Source organism: Phyllosticta capitalensis (assembly GCF_038381095.1).
Source record: "Phyllosticta capitalensis strain CBS 128856 chromosome Unknown BKA78scaffold_10, whole genome shotgun sequence".
Taxonomy (NCBI): domain Eukaryota; kingdom Fungi; phylum Ascomycota; class Dothideomycetes; order Botryosphaeriales; family Phyllostictaceae; genus Phyllosticta; species Phyllosticta capitalensis.
This window is the reverse complement of record NW_027117448.1, coordinates 147776-168936: the sequence shown is the minus strand read 5'-3', so window position 1 is coordinate 168936 and position 21161 is coordinate 147776. Positions and strand designations below refer to the sequence as shown.

The 21161-nt window shown below is 55.0% G+C and overlaps 6 protein-coding genes across 6 annotated transcripts; 1 reads left to right on the top strand and 5 right to left on the bottom strand.

Annotated features, from left to right (window-relative positions):
* Positions 1-415: 415 nt before the first annotated feature.
* On the bottom strand, positions 416-1113 carry BKA78DRAFT_360273 (uncharacterized protein; the record flags this gene model as incomplete). Its single annotated transcript, XM_066892403.1, has 1 exon — positions 416-1113. A coding segment is annotated over one exon (606 nt), but the record flags the coding sequence as incomplete, so codon positions are not given.
* An 837-nt stretch (positions 1114-1950) lies between these two features.
* Positions 1951-3052, bottom strand: BKA78DRAFT_298631 (uncharacterized protein; the record flags this gene model as incomplete). The annotated part of the gene is made up of 2 exons (XM_066886935.1): positions 1951-2646; positions 2708-3052. The coding sequence occupies 2 exons, from the start codon at positions 3050-3052 to the stop codon at positions 1951-1953; spliced, it is 1041 nt and encodes a 346-aa protein (XP_066740210.1).
* Positions 3053-4916: 1864 nt separating this feature from the next.
* BKA78DRAFT_256713 (HAD-like domain-containing protein) lies at positions 4917-5985 on the bottom strand (the record flags this gene model as incomplete). Its single annotated transcript, XM_066885117.1, has 2 exons — positions 4917-5670; positions 5729-5985. Coding segments are annotated over 2 exons (1011 nt in total), but the record flags the coding sequence as incomplete, so codon positions are not given.
* Positions 5986-6836: 851 nt separating this feature from the next.
* On the bottom strand, positions 6837-8110 carry BKA78DRAFT_256680 (Lactonase, 7-bladed beta-propeller-domain-containing protein; the record flags this gene model as incomplete). The annotated part of the gene is made up of 2 exons (XM_066885113.1): positions 6837-7163; positions 7211-8110. The coding sequence occupies 2 exons, from the start codon at positions 8108-8110 to the stop codon at positions 6837-6839; spliced, it is 1227 nt and encodes a 408-aa protein (XP_066740208.1).
* Positions 8111-9680: 1570 nt separating this feature from the next.
* On the top strand, positions 9681-15574 carry BKA78DRAFT_382428 (uncharacterized protein; the record flags this gene model as incomplete). Its single annotated transcript, XM_066893033.1, has 3 exons — positions 9681-11133; positions 12668-13018; positions 13076-15574. The coding sequence occupies 3 exons, from the start codon at positions 9681-9683 to the stop codon at positions 15148-15150; spliced, it is 3879 nt and encodes a 1292-aa protein (XP_066740207.1). The 3' UTR covers positions 15151-15574.
* Positions 15575-18396: 2822 nt separating this feature from the next.
* Positions 18397-19972, bottom strand: BKA78DRAFT_26468 (uncharacterized protein). The gene has a single exon (XM_066885448.1). It carries the CDS (start codon positions 19670-19672, stop codon positions 18464-18466), a length of 1209 nt encoding a protein of 402 aa, XP_066740206.1. The 5' UTR covers positions 19673-19972; the 3' UTR covers positions 18397-18463.
* Between the last annotated feature and the right edge of the window lie 1189 nt (positions 19973-21161).

The following is a 21161-nucleotide window of genomic DNA, read 5'->3' as shown; positions in this document are numbered from 1 at the left end:
TGGAATTAGACGACGACGACGTATCATCGGAGGAGGTTTTGTCTATTTTTCCCTGCGCTGTTGTCGCACTGTTTATTTTTCTTTTTCGTCATAATCTTTCTTCTTTTTCCTTCCCTTCGCAATAGAGCACTAGGGAAGACGGGATGGGTGTTGTTGAGGGTTAGAATTGTTTTCGCTTTCGCTTTTGGGTTGTCTTTTTGTTTTTTTCCATGTCGCTTCGAACACTCTGTAATCACGGAACAGATGGCTTTCTATCCGAAGATATGGTGTGCAGTACGAGTTGATGATGGGATGGGATGGGATGGGATGGAGGCTATTGATACAGTACGCATGACGACGGTATTGTTGTAGTAAACGTTGTGAATGAATTGAATTGCAAGTACTCTTTCTCTGCTCAACTCTCTCTCTTTGTCGTGTCCTGTCCTGCTGTCCTGTCGGTGTGTGTCCTCTCCCAACAAATATTCCTTCTTTTTCTGCCGTCTCTCTCGCTTCCTCTCTCCCTCTCTCTCACCCCACCCACCTGCGTTCGTCCGGCAAGTACAGCGCATAAGCAACCTCGCCATCCTTTTCTCTCCTGTAGACCGACACTTCGCCCGACTGGTCGAAGAAGACAATCATCTTCACCCACTGCTGGTCGTGAGGGTGCACGATGACGTTTACTGCGCGTATGGTGGAGCGGGAGGGTGAGGGTGGGCGTGAGGGTGGGGAGGGGGGGAAGGAGGATGAGGAGGCGGTGGTGGGATTTTGTTTTTCTTCTTCTTTTTCGACTTTGGCGGCGGCTGCTGCGTCTGGGGAGTTGATGTTGGCGTTGGCGTTGGCGGCGTCGGCGTCGGCGTCGGCGTCTTTGTGTACGGATGACGAGGAGGAGTCATCGGCGTCTCCGTCTTTACTTAAGGAGGCGGACGACGAGGAGGAGTCGTTGGGGAAGGGTGTTGACGGTGCCATGGCGTATTTTGTTGTGGTTTTGTGGTTTGATGTTCGCAGCCAGCCAGCCGCAGGTAGGTAGGTAGGTAGGTCGTAAGTACAACGAGTTATCGAACGTATCGTCGTGTCGTATCGTCGATCAGATGCTCTTCCACCCAAATCCAAATCTCTCGCGGGGCGAGCAATCAATCCTATATATACCACCATGCTCACTTGTTGGGGGGGGCGGCACAAAACCACAAAACCTCCCCCAACAACCACAACTCGGCTCGACTCCACTCTGCTACACCAAAAGGCACAATTGACCCATGGAACACATGACTGTGGTTCCGAATTCATGCTTTCTTGGTGGGAAAGAAAGGGCTGCCTTGGGGTCGTGGCATGGTGGTGTCTACCACATGTAGTCGGAGTCTCTCTCTCAGCGATGCATGCATGCTCGCGGGTTCGATCGTTCAATTATTTAATCTTGGCAGAACATCCAAAAAGGCCAAGCCAAGTCAATAGAGTACAACTTCTTCAAACGTCCATAACAATTTTAGCGGGTGGTGGATACTAGTCAACCTCCCTCCCTATATATCAACCAACAACACCTGCTGCGACCACCACCACCACAGCTCGCATGATAATGATAAAGTGTAAACCCCCCTCGTCCTCCATCCATGCGCAAATCACTTGGGTTACATGTAAACACACCAACAAAATCACCCCCGGGCCGGGTCTAAGGAAACAAACAATGTGTAAATGAATGCCACGACTTTCACGTGTATATATGTACATTGCAATGTGTGCATGGGCGGGGGAAGGCATGTGTAGATTTATTAATGCTATAAATAAATAGACGTACTATTTCTCTCTCTCTCTCTCTCTCTCTCTCTCTCTCTCTCTCTCTCTACTAAACTCTGCCCGTGAGTGTCCTATCCCGTCACATCCCATCCCATCCAAACGTCATCCTCCACCATCCCTTCCCCCCTCCTCCCTCCTCACTCCCCTTCCTCATCCCACCACACCCCGCCTCACACTCACAGGTCACAACGGCGGCGGCCGTCCCGGCCGAATCCACGCCTTGAAGGGCTCCTTGTCCTTACCCTTGTTCTTGTCCTCGTTCTTATCCGCCACGCTCTCTCCTCCTCTCTGTCTGCGGCTGCGCGGTGGCCGCGGCCGTTCCCAACAATTGTAATACCTCAAAGTCGTTTCGTTCCTAGGTGGGCTTTCCGGCGGTGATGGATTCTTTTGCCGCTTGTTGAGGAGGTTGGTTATGAAGAGGAGGCGTGCTTGCATGTGGGTGAGGGGCGGAAAAGGGGGGGAGGAGGGGTGCACGGTGGGTCTTTGGGGGGAGTCGTCTTTTTCCTGTTCTTCTGCTGCGGGCGTTGCGAAGAAGGATGAGGAGTTGTCGCCTTCTTCTTGGCCGGCTATCGCGCCCGAGGAGCGTTCGTCGTTCTCGTCCTCGTCCTCATTTTGAGACGACGCCTCGTCGGTTTCGTCTTCTCCTTCTTCTCCCTCTTCTCGTACGACCACCGCGCCCAAGGAGTCGTCGCCGTCATCGCCCTGTGTCGCCCTCAGACGACACTTCGTCATCGGCGTCTTCTGCAGCTTCATCTTCATCGCCCGCGGTTTCTGATGAGGAGCTGTCGTCCTCCTCTCCACCCCCTCGTCCTCTCTCTCTCTCTCACCCCTCCCACCTGCCTTCGTCCGGCAAGTAAATCGCATAGGCAATGTCTCCATCTTCTTGTTTGAGATAGAGCGATATTTCCCCCGACTGATCGAAGAAGACGACGGCTCTCACGCGCTGGTGGTCGGTCGGGTGGACGATGACGTCTACCCTGCGTATGGAGGAGGATGAGGGTGGGGAGTCGGCGGCGGCGGCATTTTCTTCTTCTTCTTTTCTGACTTTTTTGACGGCCACCGCCGCCGCCGCGTCTGGGGAGTTGGAGTTGGAGTTGTTTTTGGAGGAGGAGGAGGAGGAGGTGGACGGCGACGAGGAGGAGGAGGAGGATCGCCACAGCTCCTGGAAAAAATCGCCGGGAGAAGCAATGACGAACCGCTTGGCGGCCTCCGCTGTGGTGGTGGTGGTGGTGGCGCGAGATGGCTCCTCGTCGTTGGCGATAGGGAAGTGTGATGGTGGAGCCATTGTCGTTGTTGTGGTCGGTTGGTCGGTTGGTTGGTGGTTCGGTGGATGTCGTAGTGGCAGGTACGACGAGTTATCGAACGTGTTGTCGAACGGATGCACATCCACCAAATCGATCGCGGGCGAGCGACCCTATATACCACCACGCCCAATCGTTGGGGCACGCAACAGCCCCAACAACCACTCGATCCATGGAACACACGGCTCCTCACTGCTCGTTTGGGCAAGTCGAGTGAGTCTTATTGCTGAAGCTTCTCCTTTACCGTGGCTCGATGCTGCTGAGTTGAGTCATTCGATCTCGGCAGATCCGTCCAGGTTTGAAGTTGTACGCTAGTGACTTGCCCTCTCTGGAGCGGCGGGCATGGGCGCGGGCGTAGGCAGGCGTGGGCAAAACGTCCCAAAAGGGCTAGCCCCGTTTCCGCAACTTCAAACGTCTACAGAACTTTGGCCGGAGAACTTTTCCAAATACCCAGATACACGCACATAGGGGTAACCAGGAGTCAGGACAGGGGGTCAGGGGGTGGTATCTCAGCGACATGGCTGAAAAGGGCAAGGTCGGGGGGTTTCCGCGAAATCCGTCAAACGGTCCATCTTCTCCCTTGTTGCCATGTATTTTGTTTTGCCACGGCGCCCCTTTGTTTTTAATTCGTCACTGCTTGCTCTGAGAACCAACTATTACTGACATCCCCCGTCACCTACAATTCCCCAAGACTGGTACCTAGAATTGATTCCTTCGTCATCGACCCCTTTTTGACGCGCACATGCACGCCTGCTACATGTAGGCGGCGAGCTAGCTCCCTCCAACACCTGCGCCCGGAGATACATCCTGTCCACACCACCCCCACAATCCGCAACAACACTGCGTCGCGCCAAGTATGTATGTACAGCAAAGGGCCGTGAGTGCCGCAGAAGGCTCTTGCACGTGCTACATACAATGAACTACCAGTAGTGCATTTACTTCATCGCAGCGCTTCAGCTCTTTGCGTAGGTTCATCCTCAAGCCGCGCGTCTCTCTCTCCTGTGTGATGGCGATGGCGATGGCACCTCAGGCGCCCTAGAAAAATGTGCTGATGAGCTTGTTGAAAGATTCGCTGGTACGCTTGCGGGGAACTGTGCCTACCTAGCTGTCTGTCTACTTTACCTTAGGTGCCGAAGAGCACAACTGGAGCCAGAGGAGACGTGACGCGACCTGACCAGACCAGACCTGACCAGACCAGACCTGACGGCCGCCGCCCCCTTGCTCGCTCTGCCAAAACTAAACCACAAAGCGCCCACCGCTTGCAGCACTCGCTCGCTCTGCTGACTGACACTGTACAGTTGTATCGCAGTCGCGTCTCCGCCTCGCCTCTTGAGCCTGCTTGTGTAGTACAAACCACCATCACCAGCGCTTCTCCCCATGCGCGCCGACCTTCCCCTTCCACTTGGTTGAATGATGGCGGCAGCCAAAAACCCCTGCTGTTGCCACCATCTTTTGGGGTGTAGGGAATGAATATCAACTCAGAACCGTAGTTGGGACAACACTGGACTGGATGCCAGATTGCAGAATGGAAGCACCACCACCTACGACGTGCGGGACTTGGATTGCGTACTACTTGGGTTGGTACGGTGAGTGAGTACCAGCCAGCTGTTTGGATCTAGTGGGCTACCTACGTGTATGTACTTGGAGCTGGTGGTTGGTTGGTTGGCCAAGAGACCAGCCGATGGATGGATGAATGGCCTCGGGGAATCTGCGCGTAGACAAAATGTGATTGAGAATGCTAGTATTGACATGCTACATACTTACGCGCTCGCGAACCGCGCACATCAGGCGATCCAACAGCCAGGCAGCCAGGCAGCCAGACAGCCAGACAGCCAACACACCACCTACCTACTCCTCCAACCTCACGCGCCACTTGCTCCTGGCCAGCCCCGCATTCACCGCATCAAAGACATCGGGGACAATCTGGGTCGGCTCCACACTCAACTCGGCGCCCGTCTGGTAGACGCCCGTCTGGACGAGCAAGCTGCGCCACTGCGTGCCAACAGGGCTCCTATACCCATTGGCGCCCCTGATATCGCTCTCCAGATTATCACCGACCATGTACACGGTCGACAGCTTCCTCGCGCCGGCATGCTCGCCAAACAGCGCCGCGCGGTGCGCCAGCAGGCGCTTCTCGGCAAACTCGTACGTGCTCTGGTACGGCTTGCCAAACACGTGTTTTTGCAGCTCCGCGCCCGCCGTCACCTTTGCCCAGACGCCCTCGAGCGCCTCGCGGAAGCCGCCCTGCCCCAGCCGCGATAGGTGGTAGCGCGCCGCCCACCACAGGTCCGGGTTGCTGAAGTGCAGCGGCGGCTGCGCGTCCTGCTGGTAGCCGCGGTTGGGCAGGTCGGCGCGGCCGTTGAGCGGCGACAGCGTGCCGAGCTGCCCGCGCTCCGAGAGCAGCAGGTCCAGGATGAGCGAGAGGTCGAGCCCCCAGTCGCGAGGGTCCGCGTACACGAAGATGGCGTCGAATTTGGGTGACGGAGAGGGTAGCGGCCGCGCGAATGATGCGTAGTGCGAGTGCAGCGCGCCGCTGAAGGGCCAGATGTCGGGGTTGGCGACGTAGATGTCGGCGGGCGTGATGACCGTCTGGTAGCCGTATCTACTCAATGTAATCAGAGACATGATGCTGACAGCGCGCGCTCGGCAAGCCCACTCACTGCTCGGCAACATGGCGACACTTGGCGCCGTCGCCACCGCACACCAACACCGTCTTGTCCTTGTAGTGGTCCATGTCCGCAAACGGCGTGTGGCTCTGCACAAACATGCTCGTGTCCAAGGGTATCTGGAGCTTGTCGCTCAGCTCGGCCACGCGATCCGCCTCGTGCTTGCCGCCGCCATTGGTCAGCAGGATGAAGGGAATCGACTGCTTCTGGAGGAAATCGAGCGCGGCGTGCGCGCGTGGGATGGGATCCGAGGAGCGGAGGAGGACGCCGTCGATACTGGACGAGAGCTGTTAGGCGTCAACTTGTTGGAAAGAGGCCGACCATGTCGCGTCAGGACGCGTCCAACCCGACGCTAGAGCCTTGGACCTGGCCGGCAGCGTCCCTCTTCCCAATATCCATAGACCTTAGGCTCAGGCATACCCAGCTTGCCGGAAAGCCTCCCAATCTCTTGTGACTTACTCAAACGCAAACGCAAAGTCCGGGACTTGTTTCGCCGATTCGGGGGAGAAGTGTAGGCGGCGGCGTTGCTGGCGCTCAATGCTGGATGCAGAGAATCGTAAGCTTGCCGCAGAGAGGCGCGGAGCTGAACGAGCGAGGCATCTTGCCGTGGAGAAGATGGTGGGCGCGGCGCAAATGGTCATGGTTGAGTGACGGTACGAGGTGTGGTTGGGGTCCGCGATGGCGGGGATGCCGATGAGTGGCCGCCGTTGCGGGCGAGGGCGGCACGCGGGAACGGCCGCCGCCATGATGTGTGCCAAGACTGGAGGCATCACCAAATGACCATTCTTTCGTATCTCGACATTTTCGCGGGTATCAGCATATCGAGTCTGGGCATGGAGCTTGGCTCTGCTTTTCAGTACTGTCTCCTCCCCGTTGCGAGAATTGAAGTCGGCCATCCGTCTTTCCACCATGGCACAGCACGAAGGGCAGTAGGTCGTGCATAGAAGGATCAAACAATTATGTCAGGGGTATCTCAGTACATTGAACGCTAATGCAATGCCATGTACAATATGTGGTGTTAAACATATATGCAGCCCTGTCTGCAGGTGGTTGAGTGCTCCTCGTCTTGGTCGGAATGCTCAATGTCGCCGAACCTCTGTGCTCAACCCCACACGACTGACGTCAGGTTTCCTAGATCGTTCATCCTGGCAAGCTCACCTCCAATGAAACCGGTGACTGGGTTGCGGTCAAGAAGGACGAGGGATTTGCTGTATTGGTGTGCAACAGCGACCATGTTCCCCTTCTTGTTGAATGAAATGGCGCGCGGGAAGCTGCCAGCTGCAGACGCCAAGTTTTCAAACTTGAGACTGCCGTCGCTCTTGATGGAAAAGGTTGCCAACGAGTCCGACTTGAGTTGGACGTTTGCTCCTTCGGGAATGGCAAAAGATGTGTCGTTGCGGTTTGACACGGTGACGAAGCGGTGATCCGGCTGAAGCATGTTAGTATTATTTCATACAATTTTGTAGATGCTCTTACCGATACTAGGATTTCGGCAGCCGCCGCGCCGTCTGGAGTAGGACCATCGCCAAAGGTTGAAATGACAGCCGTCTCGGTGAATGTGAGGTTGCCACCCTTGCCGTACGCGACCGAGTACGTCGTGACGGTGTTCTCCAGCTCAGACACGAGGTAAAAGTTGGTGCATCCCTTCTTGCACTGCTTGGACTTCCACGTGAAGAAAGCACCGTGACGAGGGCCAGAGCCAGGTTTGGCGACCAAAGGCGACTGAGCCGTCAAGTCGCCCGTCTTTCCATCAAAAGAGTAGACGCGAACGAGATCGGCTCCGAGATCAGGAATGAGAATGAATTTGCCAGTGGGGTCAAGAATGGCTTGGTGCGGGTGCGGCGCGTCCTGGCGGTCGGGATCCGGGCCAGGCGCGTCCATTTCAAAGTCGAAAACCTCGCCGTACTCGATCCCGCCATCTTTCTTGGTCTCCCAGGTGGTGACAGCGCTACCCGTGTAGTGAGCAGCCACCAGAAATTGCTTGTGTTTCGGTCCATAGAGCACCGCGCTGACGGGGCCACTGACGGTTTCCTTGTTGTCTGCAGGCTCAATCTTGCCATGGCGGCCTCGAGTGATTTTGAAGGTGTTGATTGAGCCGTTGGGAGTGTCGAGGCCTTCGTCCAGACAGTAGAGGATACCGCGTTTTTCATCCAACGTGAGCCATGAGGGGCTGCGGCCGCAAGAGGTAGGATCCGAGAAGACGGTGGTCAAGTCCCAGCTGTCATGACTTATCTTGGCGGCGCGCAGAGCCCTGACGAAACCGGACGTCTCATTTCCATCGTTGTACGAAGAGACAAGCAAAGTTTCGAGGCCATGAGGCGCGCCTGCGCAACAACACGTCGCAAAAGCGACCAACAGCAGGACAAATGCAATCATGGCCCCAAAGAAGGTGGAAGATGGGGAGGAAGTCGGACCTGAAAAGGCGGGAGAAGCCATGGCCGCTAAATAGGGATAGTAGTTTGTCGGGCCAAGGCCAAGTGGTAGACGGGCAAATGAGCCATGTGGTGCCGTGTGGAGCCAGAGATTCAGCAAGGCACCGCGTCACGGAGGACCAAGACCTGCGGGGAGGGCCTATTGCAGGGCAGATCACCTGCGAGCCATGCAGCGCGCTTGTGGCATTTTTGCCGGGCAGAGGCTGAGCGAATTGTTGGAGGATGAAGAGCTGTTGGTGGCAGAGCAGCTGGATCAATCCAAATGTTTTGACGGCGTCGAGAGGCGCATCTTTGGCTGGTCGTTGTTCATCGTTTGGTTGTTGGGCTGAGGACGACGCGGACGGGCCTGACCTGGGCCCGGCAGTTCGGCGCCTTGGCACTTTGGCCATTTTCCCCATTCCTCTCCCCGCCGTTCTCCAAGACTCTGCAACCCCACTCTCCCCACGCCTTTCTGCTCTCCCACGGTTCTGCAAACGTCCTTCGCTGCCATCTAGCCCGGCTTGTCGTCTACCCGGTCGGAAATGCAAACCTTGGTGGCTTCCGCGTCGCTGCCGACATCGCTTGCGTGCTCAGAAACTTCTCTGCCAAGTTCCTTCGTTTCTTGCTGTGTGGGTCGAGGATTGCTCATTGAATGACAGCAGCGATAAGCTTGCTCGCTTCCATCTGATTGTTGAACTCCCACGTTTCAAAAGAAGCGCTGCTCCGAAAACCTGGTCATTCGCAATGCTCTGCTCCGCGAGTCAGCGCATCAACTCTGTCTACCGACCTGCCATTTTGGGTAATCTCAAAAACTAACTGACGTCATGGCTCGATGCGCGGCAAACTAAGATGAATTCCCAGGTGGTTTGACCATGACGGCCTGGGGAGTCAGCCTCGCGTAGGTACCAAGCTCGAAGCTCATGAACTTGGTATTTTTGTGGTTCATCGACTTCCACATGAGGACCGCGTGATTGCACTCGCGACACCTCATCTATGAGAGAACAAGATGCAGCTGGCCTGGGTGATGAAATGGGAGATGTTCCATTTGCTGCGCGAGGAGAGGTCGAAACGTTGCCCAACGTCTGCACTGATACTTGAGCAGCTGTGACTCCAATCTGCTTTCGTGGACTTCCATAAATGGAAAGTTTCTGGCTACTTACGATCCTCACTCTTCAACTCCAGACATTCGCTATTTCAATCCTCGTCGATCACCACCAACAAATACGTCGGACCTCTCGCTCAGCTTCAACCGTCCTGACTACTTCAAGGCCAGCCGCAAGCTACACTCGTCCTCAACCTTACCACTACCTTGCGCCCTTTTTCGTAACCTCGCTCTACTCTTACGCCTGATCCTGCATCACATCTTCTGCCTCAACCTCGACTCATCCTCCACCTCACTCCACTACGCATCCAGAACCAAGACGAGGAGATTGACGGCCTCATCTCTCAACACCAACTCACTTGTTCATCCAGCACCATCAACATCTTTCTCACTTCACTTCATCAGAATGGCACGCAACCTCTTCTAACCAATCATGAGCCCTCACTTTCCTGGTTACTCTGGAACAATGTTCATGTTCTCGTGGTCCAATCAGGACCCCGGTCCACGCTCACCTGCGCCAGAGGCGCCCAGGTCTCTCACTTATGGAGTGGACGGCACAAGTCAGCCAGCGAATTCTACGGATTGGAGTGAAGCTGACTGCGAGATCATTTCCATCTACTCGCGTGATACAAGTCCCGAGGGAGATGGATCTATGAATAGCTCAGATGATTCGGTTCAAACACAACGGACCACTGTGGAGCCGGACGAATTGACGCCGCTCTCCACCGAAGCCGTCTCATATACCGTCGAGGCCGATCCTGGACAGCAAAGTGACTTGAGCAGTCTCTTCACACTCGCACAGGCCCTCGACATTCCTTGCTCAAAAACACTCGACGATGAATGGGAGAAGCTCAAAAGCGAGGAAAAGGCACGTTATGATCAGTTCTTGAACTCTCCGCCAGAGGAGCTTGCCGACGAGCCCCCGTCCAGCCAACTCTCTATGGAGCTACCGTCAAGCCAACAGTCTGCGGAGCTACCGTCCAGTCAAGAGTCTGTAGGGCTACCGTCAAGTCAACAGTCTAGCGGAATCTCCGGTACCAAGAAGAAGAAAAAGTTCAACTCACCTATCAAATTGAAGAAGCTGAGCTTGCTCAAGAACATGTCTGCGGACACTCACGCGCGGCTCGCCAAAAGTGTGTGCCAGATCCTGGAACGCATCCAAGACGTCATGAACGATTCGACCCGATGCTGGCTTTACCCACAGCTGAACTCAAAAGGGAGAGTGTCAGTCGGAGTCAACATCAAGGACCCCGAATCCTTCTCAACGAAAAATCGACAGATGATTGACTTTGAATTTGGCGTGGGTTACAAGCTTCTTCAAGGATCCATGTCGCTGGCCGAGCAGGAAGGGTGGGTATTTGACAAGTACAATCTTTCGCACTTGTGCGGCAACGCGTCGTGCTGCAACCCGGAACATCACGTCCTCGAGTCTGGCCCCGTCAACAATACCCGAAAGTCCTGTCACAACCGGCGCGACAACATTGCAGGCGCCGCTTACCGTTCTTGCAGTCATAAACCTCCTTGCTTCTATCGGACAAAAGACGGGCTTCACTACACGCCCAAGGCCGTAAAGGGGAAGCGAATCAAGGAAAAGGTACTCCGTCAGACTTCTTTGAAATTCAAGTCGACAAATAGACCCGCGACATCGCCCCCGAGCACTGTGAATCGCCAGCTGAGCCCATCCCCGAAATACCGCCAAGGCACTCTCTTCCCAACCACAGCCAGCAGATCCGATACGCCGAGACCGTCGAGTAGCATCGACAATGCACCTTCCATGACTACCTCATTGGGTACAAAAAGGAAGGCATATGAGATGTCGGAAGACTCCGAAGACTCCGACGACTCAGATAACGACCCTTATGCATACTTAAGGCGGCTTGATCATGGTAATTGGTATCGGTTATAGATTGCAGTCAGCTACTGCAATCCTTCTCTTTCTCTTTTCCCATTTTCTTCAACCCTCATTTTCCCACGAGTCGCTTAATGCCAGGCGTCAATTTGAAGTGGCAGCATCTACGACTAAACCAACCAAGCCAGAGGCCAGCATCCCCAAGACTTATTACTGCACACTCTCATATATTGGTAAGGCCCTTCCCCTGTTTACGAATCTTCTGCTAACACACGATGCAGCGTCAGACATACTCTTTTCATTTTCTTTTGAGCCAGCGGAGACTAACGAGACAATTGATTGGGCACCAAAAAGAATTGGACGATTGGGTAGGTAGAGTTTGGAGACAGAGAGCTGAACAAGTCCATCATTCCACATACTTTTCCCTGTGACGTCACCATGCATCCCGTTTGGGCAAGATTCGAGAACGTTGCCGCTTTCAGCTTGACGCGATGTAACCTATTTCAACCTCACGTCGTCCCGGTCGAGCAAACGCGTCGAGAAACCGTCGTTCTTCATCAAACAGTCGAAATCTGTCGTGCGAATGGTGTTACGGGATGCTTGACTGTTTGAATTCGCAGATTACGGCCTCTGATGGGGCCGTCGTCATGGACATTTCGGGTGCATCCCAACGACAACCCAGGCGTCTAAATGATCTGAAATTCGGTCTAGAATTTGAGCAGAGGGTATGGTAGCAGGTTTGGAGACTTGGACTATCGTCTTGCAAAGGAAGACACGAAATCGAGGCTGCCGCTGAGGCCCCGGCTGCCTGTGTCGGACGATGCGATGCACAAGTAGACGACGGCATGCAACCCTCAGAATCTCGCTGACGGACTTAGGGACGTTGGAATCTTCCTTAAGATGGCGATTCCACGACGGATTTGGGAGGCTTCGATGAAACTACCTCCAAACGACAACCCCAACGCACTGCGCTGCGGCAGGGCAAACAAACAATAAGAGTGCGATTGTCAGAGAGCTGATCAAACCCAAGGACATGTGGTTTGCAAGCTACATGCATGCCGTCTTGTTTGATTTAGACACAATCAAGACTTATCTCGGACAGCCCCGTTGCTGGCGGGCATATGCAGGCTGCCGCTGTTGTGCACCGAAGCTTCTGCAGGCGTAGGTACCCGTTTTTTGTATTTTGACATCATGTCACCACTCGACGTCTGTCGCCGCAGTCTTCGTCGCAAGAATTGAGGTTTGGTCAAGGGCGCTAGTGTCAGTGCCATCCGGTCGCCGTTTTCTTGGAAGGTGCGCGTCCCCTCTCCCACTGTCTCTCCCACACCCTCCACTGGGCCACCCGTCAACCGCACCCTGTAACCTGCGGCACCCCACATCCGCACTCCATCATTCCTCGTTTGTACCTCGTTTCTTTCTGGATTTTGCGTTTGTCTCGTTGTTACGCGCCTCCGTCAAACTGGCGTCGCAGGGAGAGAGTTCCGGTCGTCGTCGACGTGAGTGACCTCTGCGCACCATCCCGTCGCTCAATCCTCTCACCGCAAGATTCACCTCTGACATTGCACTCGCAGCGCGTGGCGGCCGTAACCGTCGTCGACAGCATCAAGCTCCCTACTCCCACATTCAAGTCGTTCGCAACAACGACACGCCCTCCTCACGCGCCCGAGACGGCAACAATCCCGAAAACCTCTTCAGGTACATTCCCTCGGAAAACGAGGTCACCAGCCTTCGCACGACGCGCCCTCTCGATAACACGCAGAGCTCCGCTGTCGCGTCCGGCCAGACCTTTGCCGACATTGCACGCTCCGGAGCCGCCCGCGCCTCGACGAGTGACCCGGCCGGCCAGCGGTCGTCGAGCGGTTTGATGAAAATGCGCCCCAAGCAGAAGAGCTGGAAGCCGCTGGATCTGAGCGACATCGACAGTAAGTAGACATCGTTCGGTTGACATGCAGCTCTTGCTCATCAATCAGTTTACGCAGGGCGCTCCCCTCTGACGGGACGAAGCGACACCTCGACTCCCATCGAATCCGACTCCGCCAGGGACGACTTTCCAGATTCTGCCATTTCCAAGACATCTCCCGACAGCTTCAGCGAGATTACATCTCGTGATACATCCCTGCCCCGAGCAACGGTCCCCGAACCTCGTGTCCAGACCATGGCCTATGTGGAAACCACCACAGCCGTCCACCACCAGCAAGAATTGGATGAGATTTACGAGACTTTTGGACAACGCTTGCCCGACCCCGTTTGGCTGAGGGCCAATGAAGGAAAATCCTCGTCGCAGGTCAAGTTCATTCAGCACCCCAGTCGCGATGTCACGGCCCACCGTTGGTCTGCCCAGAACTTCGAGTGGCAGGAGATTGGCCGTTACTCTTGCACCCGCAAGTTCATAGATGGCCATGTCATATCGCCAGTCTTTTTGCAGCACATTGAGGCAGACCCCTCGCGCCCGCACTCGCTCAAGTACTTTGCGAAGCTGGCCAGTGACTACTCTGGTTATGTCAAGTCGCGCCCTCCCAGCATCAGTTCTTCCACACCCTCAATGTATGCGCCGCGTCCCAGCCTCAACTTCAATCCGTCCCTTCATGATTCAGCCCGCTACGACTCATTGTCGTCCATCGCCAGCTCACAGCACGGCATGGAGTTGCCGTCTCTGGCCAACTTGTCGCTCAACGACCGCCCTGCAGTCATGCACGCAGCTCGGCCTCTCCAGACGGACATGCACCTGCAAGGCCTCGGAGCTTCAGAGGACGACCCATTCACAGAGTCCGTCTCGCCCAGAAACACTCGTGCCTATGTTCCAAGCCCGCAGGTCCTTCGCAGGGCGATGAACCCTGGGCAACAGAATTCCATGATGGACTTTGCCTTTCGCTTCCCTCCCCCCGGTATGTTGAATCGACAGCGCGATGAATCGGTCTATGATGTCTCAGACCAGGACGACATGAGCGTCATGAGCAGTGACCGCCGCGCCTATTTCGCCGATCAGGAGCGCAAGCGCCTCGAGCAGATGAGGCAAAGTGTTTTGAACCCTAACAACGGATACTCGGGTCATGCGCAAGGCTTCCAGGGTGCGGAACCGCAGCAGAACCACGGATACCACATGGCCGCTGCTTCCTTATATTCCCACCAAGCGAACCATGAGGCTTCTTACGAACCACTTACTGCCGTCTTTGCCCCCCAGGAATACCAGCCCCTCCCCACGCTTTTGAGAGGTGGTTCCAACACGGATGAGAGTCGTGCGCGCATGCGCGAATACCTCAACAGGACCGCCGAGGAAGTAAATCACGATAACAATTACACGACTCCCGCAGATCTTGTGCGTTCGGAGTCGTCTGAGCCCATGTCTCGTCCTTTCACTCTGGCCCCGCCTGGCCTGGAAAGGCCTACCTCGTCGGTTTCCCAGGCTTCTCGAAGCGCGCTGCGAACGAGCGACCCTGACTTTGGCGGAGCTCCATCGACAGCCCCTGTATACGACACCTTCACCAAGCAGGGTCCGACGCCTCAAAAGTTCGAAGGTCCATTCTTTGAAATTGTGCAGCCGAGCACTGCCAACCCGACTTTGCACCGTTCCGTCGTCAGGTCTCCGGAGCAGGAGATGGACGATTGGTGGAACTCTGGCTCAACTACAAACTACCAGCGACGAAAGGAGTATCTCGACTCCTTGCTTGCTGCCGGCGCGATCCACGGTTCACAGGAGGGCGTGCACCACCTCTTGATCATGGCTTACGAGCAACTCCGCACCTACACTCGCGAGCCTGGCACCAAGCAGCCCTTTGCCCCCTTCGGCAAGCCTCCAGACTGGTGCATCGATCGTAGCCGCGTCTACAGCAACACCAAGTCGACCTTTTTCGGCGAAGACTACGGCGAAGTCCCGAAACGCATCGGCCGCGACCCGCGCTTCAAGCCCACGCCCACCTTTGGCGCCGCGTTTCCGGTCGAGCCTCCCTCCCGTGGCTGGCCTGAAGAGGACAGCTTCAGCTTCAATGCCAACCCCGGCGGCGCTGCTGCCTTGGGATCTCGCATTGGATCGTCTGCGCAGCGCATTCGCTACTAGAGGCTTTCCACTTGACGACGTGGCCGCGTTAGACTCGTTGTTTGAGCACACCGGCCTTGCTTAGACTGCTGTCGTCGTATGCAGGAAGGTGGTTCGTTGCTTAGACTGGCCAATTGCGTCTGTCTGCAGCTCTGAATGGTTTTGAGGAGCAGTGGCTTTCGTTCCAACACGCCTGACGACAGTTTTAAATGGACTCCCATCCGCACTTCTCACTCGTCTTTGCACGCAGCTCTAACCCAACGCACTGGAGACTTCGGCGAAACCGACGCGGTGGAAAGCTTTTGGACAATATCTCCAACTGCGTGGTGACGCAGGCATTATTGACCGTCTCTCACTCTTTCTTTCGCTTTGATATCACTTGCTAGTAGGTAATGCGAATGCGTCGATATTTTTAGTTTGATCGCTGCTGGGACGAGTGATGTGTCTTGCGCCGATAGGTGCCGTGGTTTGGTGTGCAGTGATGCTCGCTTTTACTGTTGTGCGTTGACCTCCCTCCTAAGCGCCCACAGAAAAAGACGCTGCCGCCTCCGCCATCAACATAAGGCGTGCAGAGAGTGACGCCCCGATGCAAGCACAGCCAGAGGCGGCGGTCCAGATGATGCTTGACCAGGAAAAACGAAGAAGAGATCAGGGAGAGGGAGAAGACTTTTCGAGGTCACAATCGCGGAAGTAAAGGCCCAGTTGTTGGATGCGGACGCGGCCGCGCGCAAGACAAGGGAGGAGGGTGGGTGGTGGATGCGAGGTTCTTTGTATCTGCCGGGACCGCGGCCGTCGCCACCGCCGCCGAAAGGCAGACTAGATGTACGTCATTCACACCGTCAATCATGCAGCTCTGCCCGTACCATGAGTTGGAGAGTTCCGCGGCGTGTCAGACAGACATCGTGCGTGCTTTCTTTGCCACCGTTGGTCGTTGCGCGCTTTTCGCGGTCCTTCCTTTCAAGTGTTTACTGTGTAGGCAGGAACATCCTCCTTGCCTAGTATAGTAGGCAGCTTGGACAGTCTAGGGATGGCAGACGAGACGCCTCAAGTTGCGCGGATCCTACCTAACCTTGCCCCTTTTTTGCGCACATGTCGCTGGCATACCACCCCCTTACCCCCTACCCCTGCCCCCTGGCGCCCCCTGTGCGCATGTATCTGGGTTTTGAAAAAGTTCTCCTCCGGCCAATGTTCTGTAGATGTTTGAAGTTGCAAGCACGGGGCTAGCCCTTTTGGGATGGTTTGGTAATGCCTGCCTACATGTATGCTCGCCCCGCGCATCGGATGGATGTACCTGTTTCCCACCATAGTGCCGCCTCCTACATAGGCTACTCCGCCCATGTTCTCATCCATGCTTGAAGCTGTAGCGACTTGGCCGTTTTGGACGTCTTGCTTTTCGAATTTTTCGATTACAGGATGCTGCAATCTGCACACCCGCGCGACTGTCCGGGTATTCATGCATCAACATCGCTCCGCTGGACTAGCTCTGTCTACCCATTGGTAGTAAAGCGGGAGGCACGGCCATGGTGCGCTGCCTGCCTGTCCGTCTCACGCCATGCTCAGATGGTGATGTGAGTTGGGCAAAGGTCAAGCCGGTCCGGCATATTTCACCGTCGACGACAAAGTTAACAAGCACTTGGTCCAGTCTGCAACACGATCGACTATCTGCAAAGATATGGTCTCCTCCCTCCGCCTATTCCCTGCTGGACTGGTCGATGAACAGGCGACTATGAGCGTCTTGTTGGCTTGTCCCTCTAGAAGACCGTCAGGAGTTCGAGCAGTTTGGCACAGTGAAGCTTCTCCGTTGTTTGCTGATCATCACTGTTCTGTCTGGCAGCAGCCGCCATGTGATTTCGGTCCGTCGGCCTCTAGCCCCATGCATTTTGCTTGCAGAATGGGTCGCCTCTTCTCTCGCCGAGTACGTGGATACGCAACGACTAGAACTCTACACGTCCTGACCCACGTCAAATTCCACAGGGAGATCTAGGTTGAGAACCAGGAGGCAGGTACGGGGCAGTGTATGCCGAATCAAAGTTCAACAGCGGGCGAAAGGGGAGGCGGAGGAGCTGGAGATGGCGGAAGTGTAGAAGTAGACCTTGATGAGGAAACTTTACACAAGAAGCAAGATGTGAAGTAAGAAAGGGAAAGGTCGGTGGATGTTTTTGGCGGGCAGGAGCACTCACTCACTAGCAATCACCGTTCCCAGATCACAGCACCCATGTTTGAGGTTGTAACTAGTGCACCTAATTTGGCCATTTGGCCGCGCGGGGCTCCCAGATCACAGCAGCTGTGTTCAATGTTGAAATCTGCGCGCCTGGTTGGGCGCAGATGGCTTTCAGATCATGGCACTGCGTTCGAAGCTGGAACTAGTGCGCGTAGATCGGCCGCGCGAAGCTCCCAGGTCACAGCACCTTTCACTGTTGCAGTTGCAGTTCAAGGGCCCAATCGAGCACAGATGGCTCTCAGATCATGGCACTGTGTTAGAGGTTGAATCTCGCGCGCCTGATTAGGCCGTGTGCGATTCCTAGATTGCAGTGTCCGTGTTCGATATTGTAAGCTTGGTAGTCCAGTCAACAATTGCGTCACCATTTCAGCCACCTTCAACCCTCGCTCGTGCCGTTTCCACTTTCGAGTACTTTTCTCGAGCTCGGCCCATGAAAGACGTGGTTGAGTCGCCGCCTCACATACATTGCTGACGATCAATTTTGACAAGCTGATAAGATGTTGCTGAGAAGCTGGCATGTTGAAGCCGGAACAACTGTCTATTCCCAGGTATCGCGGTTGAAGCGCGCGAAATTAGGTGCAAAAATCAGCTTCGAATGTTGGCCTAGTAGCGCCCAGATCCAGACAAACTCAGTGCAGGCACATTCTCGCAATCAGACAGCTAGAAGTATCGTTCGAGTGATTAAATATTTTCATTTTCCGTCGCAATCATGAGTCCACTTTTGCCTTTAAGGCCTCCTGGTCATTTAATCCTCTACCTGAATTATTGTAGGCATGATGTCCTATCCAAGAGACCCCTTTTCCATCTCGACTTGCCGCGACAGTGTTTGCAGCAAAGCGATTAAAGTCCTGAAACCCATTCTTATATTCCTGCCACCACCCCCTGATATAGCGCTTGGTCGCCTGCTCGCTTGCCTGGCAGCTAGTGCCTCGCGATGTCTGAAGTGCCAGCCTATGTACCTGGATGGAAGACTGCCGTGAAGCCTCTTGTTCTTTCCTTGTAGGTTGCTGTGATTACCTACATAACCGATGCCTGGCTCCCAATTTGACTCTTCGATGCTGTGTGACATCTCGCAAATCCATCACCAGCCCACCGACGACAACCACAGCATTTTCATTCGTTGAAGTCTCCATACAACCGGTTCCAATTGGCAGCTTCCCCGGCGTCCATATCCCTTATCCTCTTCGAAATGTGGTTGAGCTGAATGGCATATTCTTGAGGGTATCCATCACTCAAACTGCGCTTCCAGTCGGACTTGTCAAAGCTGTTCTGCTGGCGTTGGAATGTGCAAGAGACCTCGGTAACCCTCGCGGCGTTGTATGCCCACTGCATGTAGTGCCTGGCGGCAATGTCTGCCGCGCGAAAAGTGGCCTGGCCTGGTGGTTTGTAGTAGAAACCAAAGCCAGTATCGGTGCTGGCTTGACCGAGCCTGTTGAAGACCATTTCGCCGAACCAGGCTTGCTCAGGGGCGTACAATCGGAAGACGACATGGTGGTGAATCATGTACTGGGGATAGTATAGCTTGCAGACTGTCTCAACAAGACACAACAAGCGGTTTTGCCTCCCTGGCTTTGGTGTCGGCGAGTATGCGTAATTGGCGAGGGCACGCGGGCGGACAGTGTCGCTTGGCTCAGTTGGGAGGCGGTCGGAGATTCTGTCGCAGAAGTAGTCAACTACCTCGCGGGGAAGCCGACTACAGTCTCGAGGGCTGTTGGCATTCACCCTCTTGACATACTCTTCGAACACTGGGTGGCCTGGATTGACGTACAACCTCACCAGGATCACGATTGCCGCCAGCTCCTTTTCCGTTGGCCCGAATCCTTCGTCATTAACGAGATACTGTCCAAAAATGACGGGTTGATGGATGACTCGTTTTCCGTCGACCTCGTCGACAGCAACATCCTTTTCTTCTTTGTTTAGATCGATGTATCGCTTCGCTCTGGGTCTGCTATCGTCGACAGCCCTACGAGGCAGGGTACCGTCAACAATGGATACAAGCAGCTCTATGCATGACGAGCAAAGTATCATCATGACGTGCGTCACGAATGTAGATCCTTGACTGCCAGCCATCCAGTCGTCCTCTTCTTCATCAGCCAGCGCGACGACAAGCATCCAATATGAATCGAGCAGGAGCTCCATATAGTCGAACTCTGACGGGTCCGTTGGCATATTCACGGGCTCACGAGGAGATTGAAATTCCCTGTAGTCGTTGATGGCCGCAACGAACATGCCGCCTGTGACAGTGTCATCCGGCACTAGGTCGTCATCCGAGTCGTAGTCTTCGTCGCGTGGAGGCACAATAGCAGTGGTGATATCGGGCATGGTGTCGAAGAGTCGGGACCAGGTGTGGGGACAATGTGATGACGGTGCGTGTTGGTGTCGACATTCGCAGCGAGAGGGCGAGAACCGCGGGCAATAGACGGACTGCGGGACAGAAATGGTGTAGATAGGTCGACCGCTGGATGAAACGGGCAGCGTGAGGGTAAGATGGTGCGGTGAAAGAGGAAAAAGAGGAAGAGGAAGAGACGCAAAAGAAGTCCGCTCCACGACGGGGTGCGCCTACCCCATAACCCCTGGAAAAACGAATGGCCGGCGGCGACGACTGTCACCCATTTCGCCCGAAAGTTTTTCTAGCACAAAGCTATTGTCCCGGTCGACGTAGCCATCCCGTCTATCCCATCTACTCGCTACTCTGCTCACTTGCTCCCAATCAACACCTTCATCCCAATATCTCACCTTTCGAATATCGTCTCACGTCGGACGCTCTGGGCGTATTGGGCGACATGAGCACGGGAAAACATCTTCAAGCAGCACCATGGTTCCTTCGCCTCGTATTTCTCCCTCTTTTGGCCCCTGGGTTTTTGTCCTCTCCATTGCATCTCGCATGGTCTGGGAGTGCGTCTAGTCTCTCGTAATTTCGCCATGGTTCTTTCTCCAATATCTTCTGGTTCCGACTCTGCGGTGTGCGTCTACACGCCATCCTTTCTTTTCTGTGGCGAGTCAATGGTCTTCGTTCAAGATGCTGACCCGACGGCTAATTCTTCCTGGCCGCTCTTCGATGCTCTGCTACGGTGCCTCCAGCATTCGGTCTTCTTCTCCCCGGCCAGGCCGCTTGGCATTTATTTGATCTTCTGGCAGCGACCCGGCTGCTCCCCGCTCGTTTGCTTAACGGCATCACAGACTCAGTTCCAATCTCAGCCGGTGCGGCGTGCTGTACAACAAAGCCAAAGCATCTGGAATACAAGCTAAACCTCGCCGACTTGCCCAGACACTTGTAAAGGAGCGAGACGATCTTTCCTTCGCGCCGCTGCAACCACAATATTTGATCAAGGAGTAGATCCGGCGTGAAATTAAAAAGAAGCATTCACCAGAAGCCAGGACGAGACTGCTAGGTCAGCGACAACTTGCTCCCGCTTGTGGCCTTCTTCTCCCATATTTCCTTTCTCCGAGCTCTTATTGCGCATCCATGGGCTCCTCTGGTGCGCAAGGTCGAGTTTTCTTGGCATCGAAGCAGGGTAATCAATGCGAGCTTGACAAACTGCACCCTCCGAAGCGGCGTCAGACGTGGTGGTCACAGCGACTTCTGCTGCTCTGAACCGACCTACACTGCACCACGCCCCATCCCACCCAATCAAATCAACAAGACCGCCAGCGCAGCGGCCGCCCTCTTCCCAGTTCGAGTTCGGCATCCTAACCCTCAGCTCCTGCCAGAGAGCGTCATCTCTCTCCCCTCTCAGCTAGATAAAAGCCGAGCACCAAATGCACTGTACAAGTCAGTGTCACGGCGTTTGAGCACTGCGTGTCAACATCT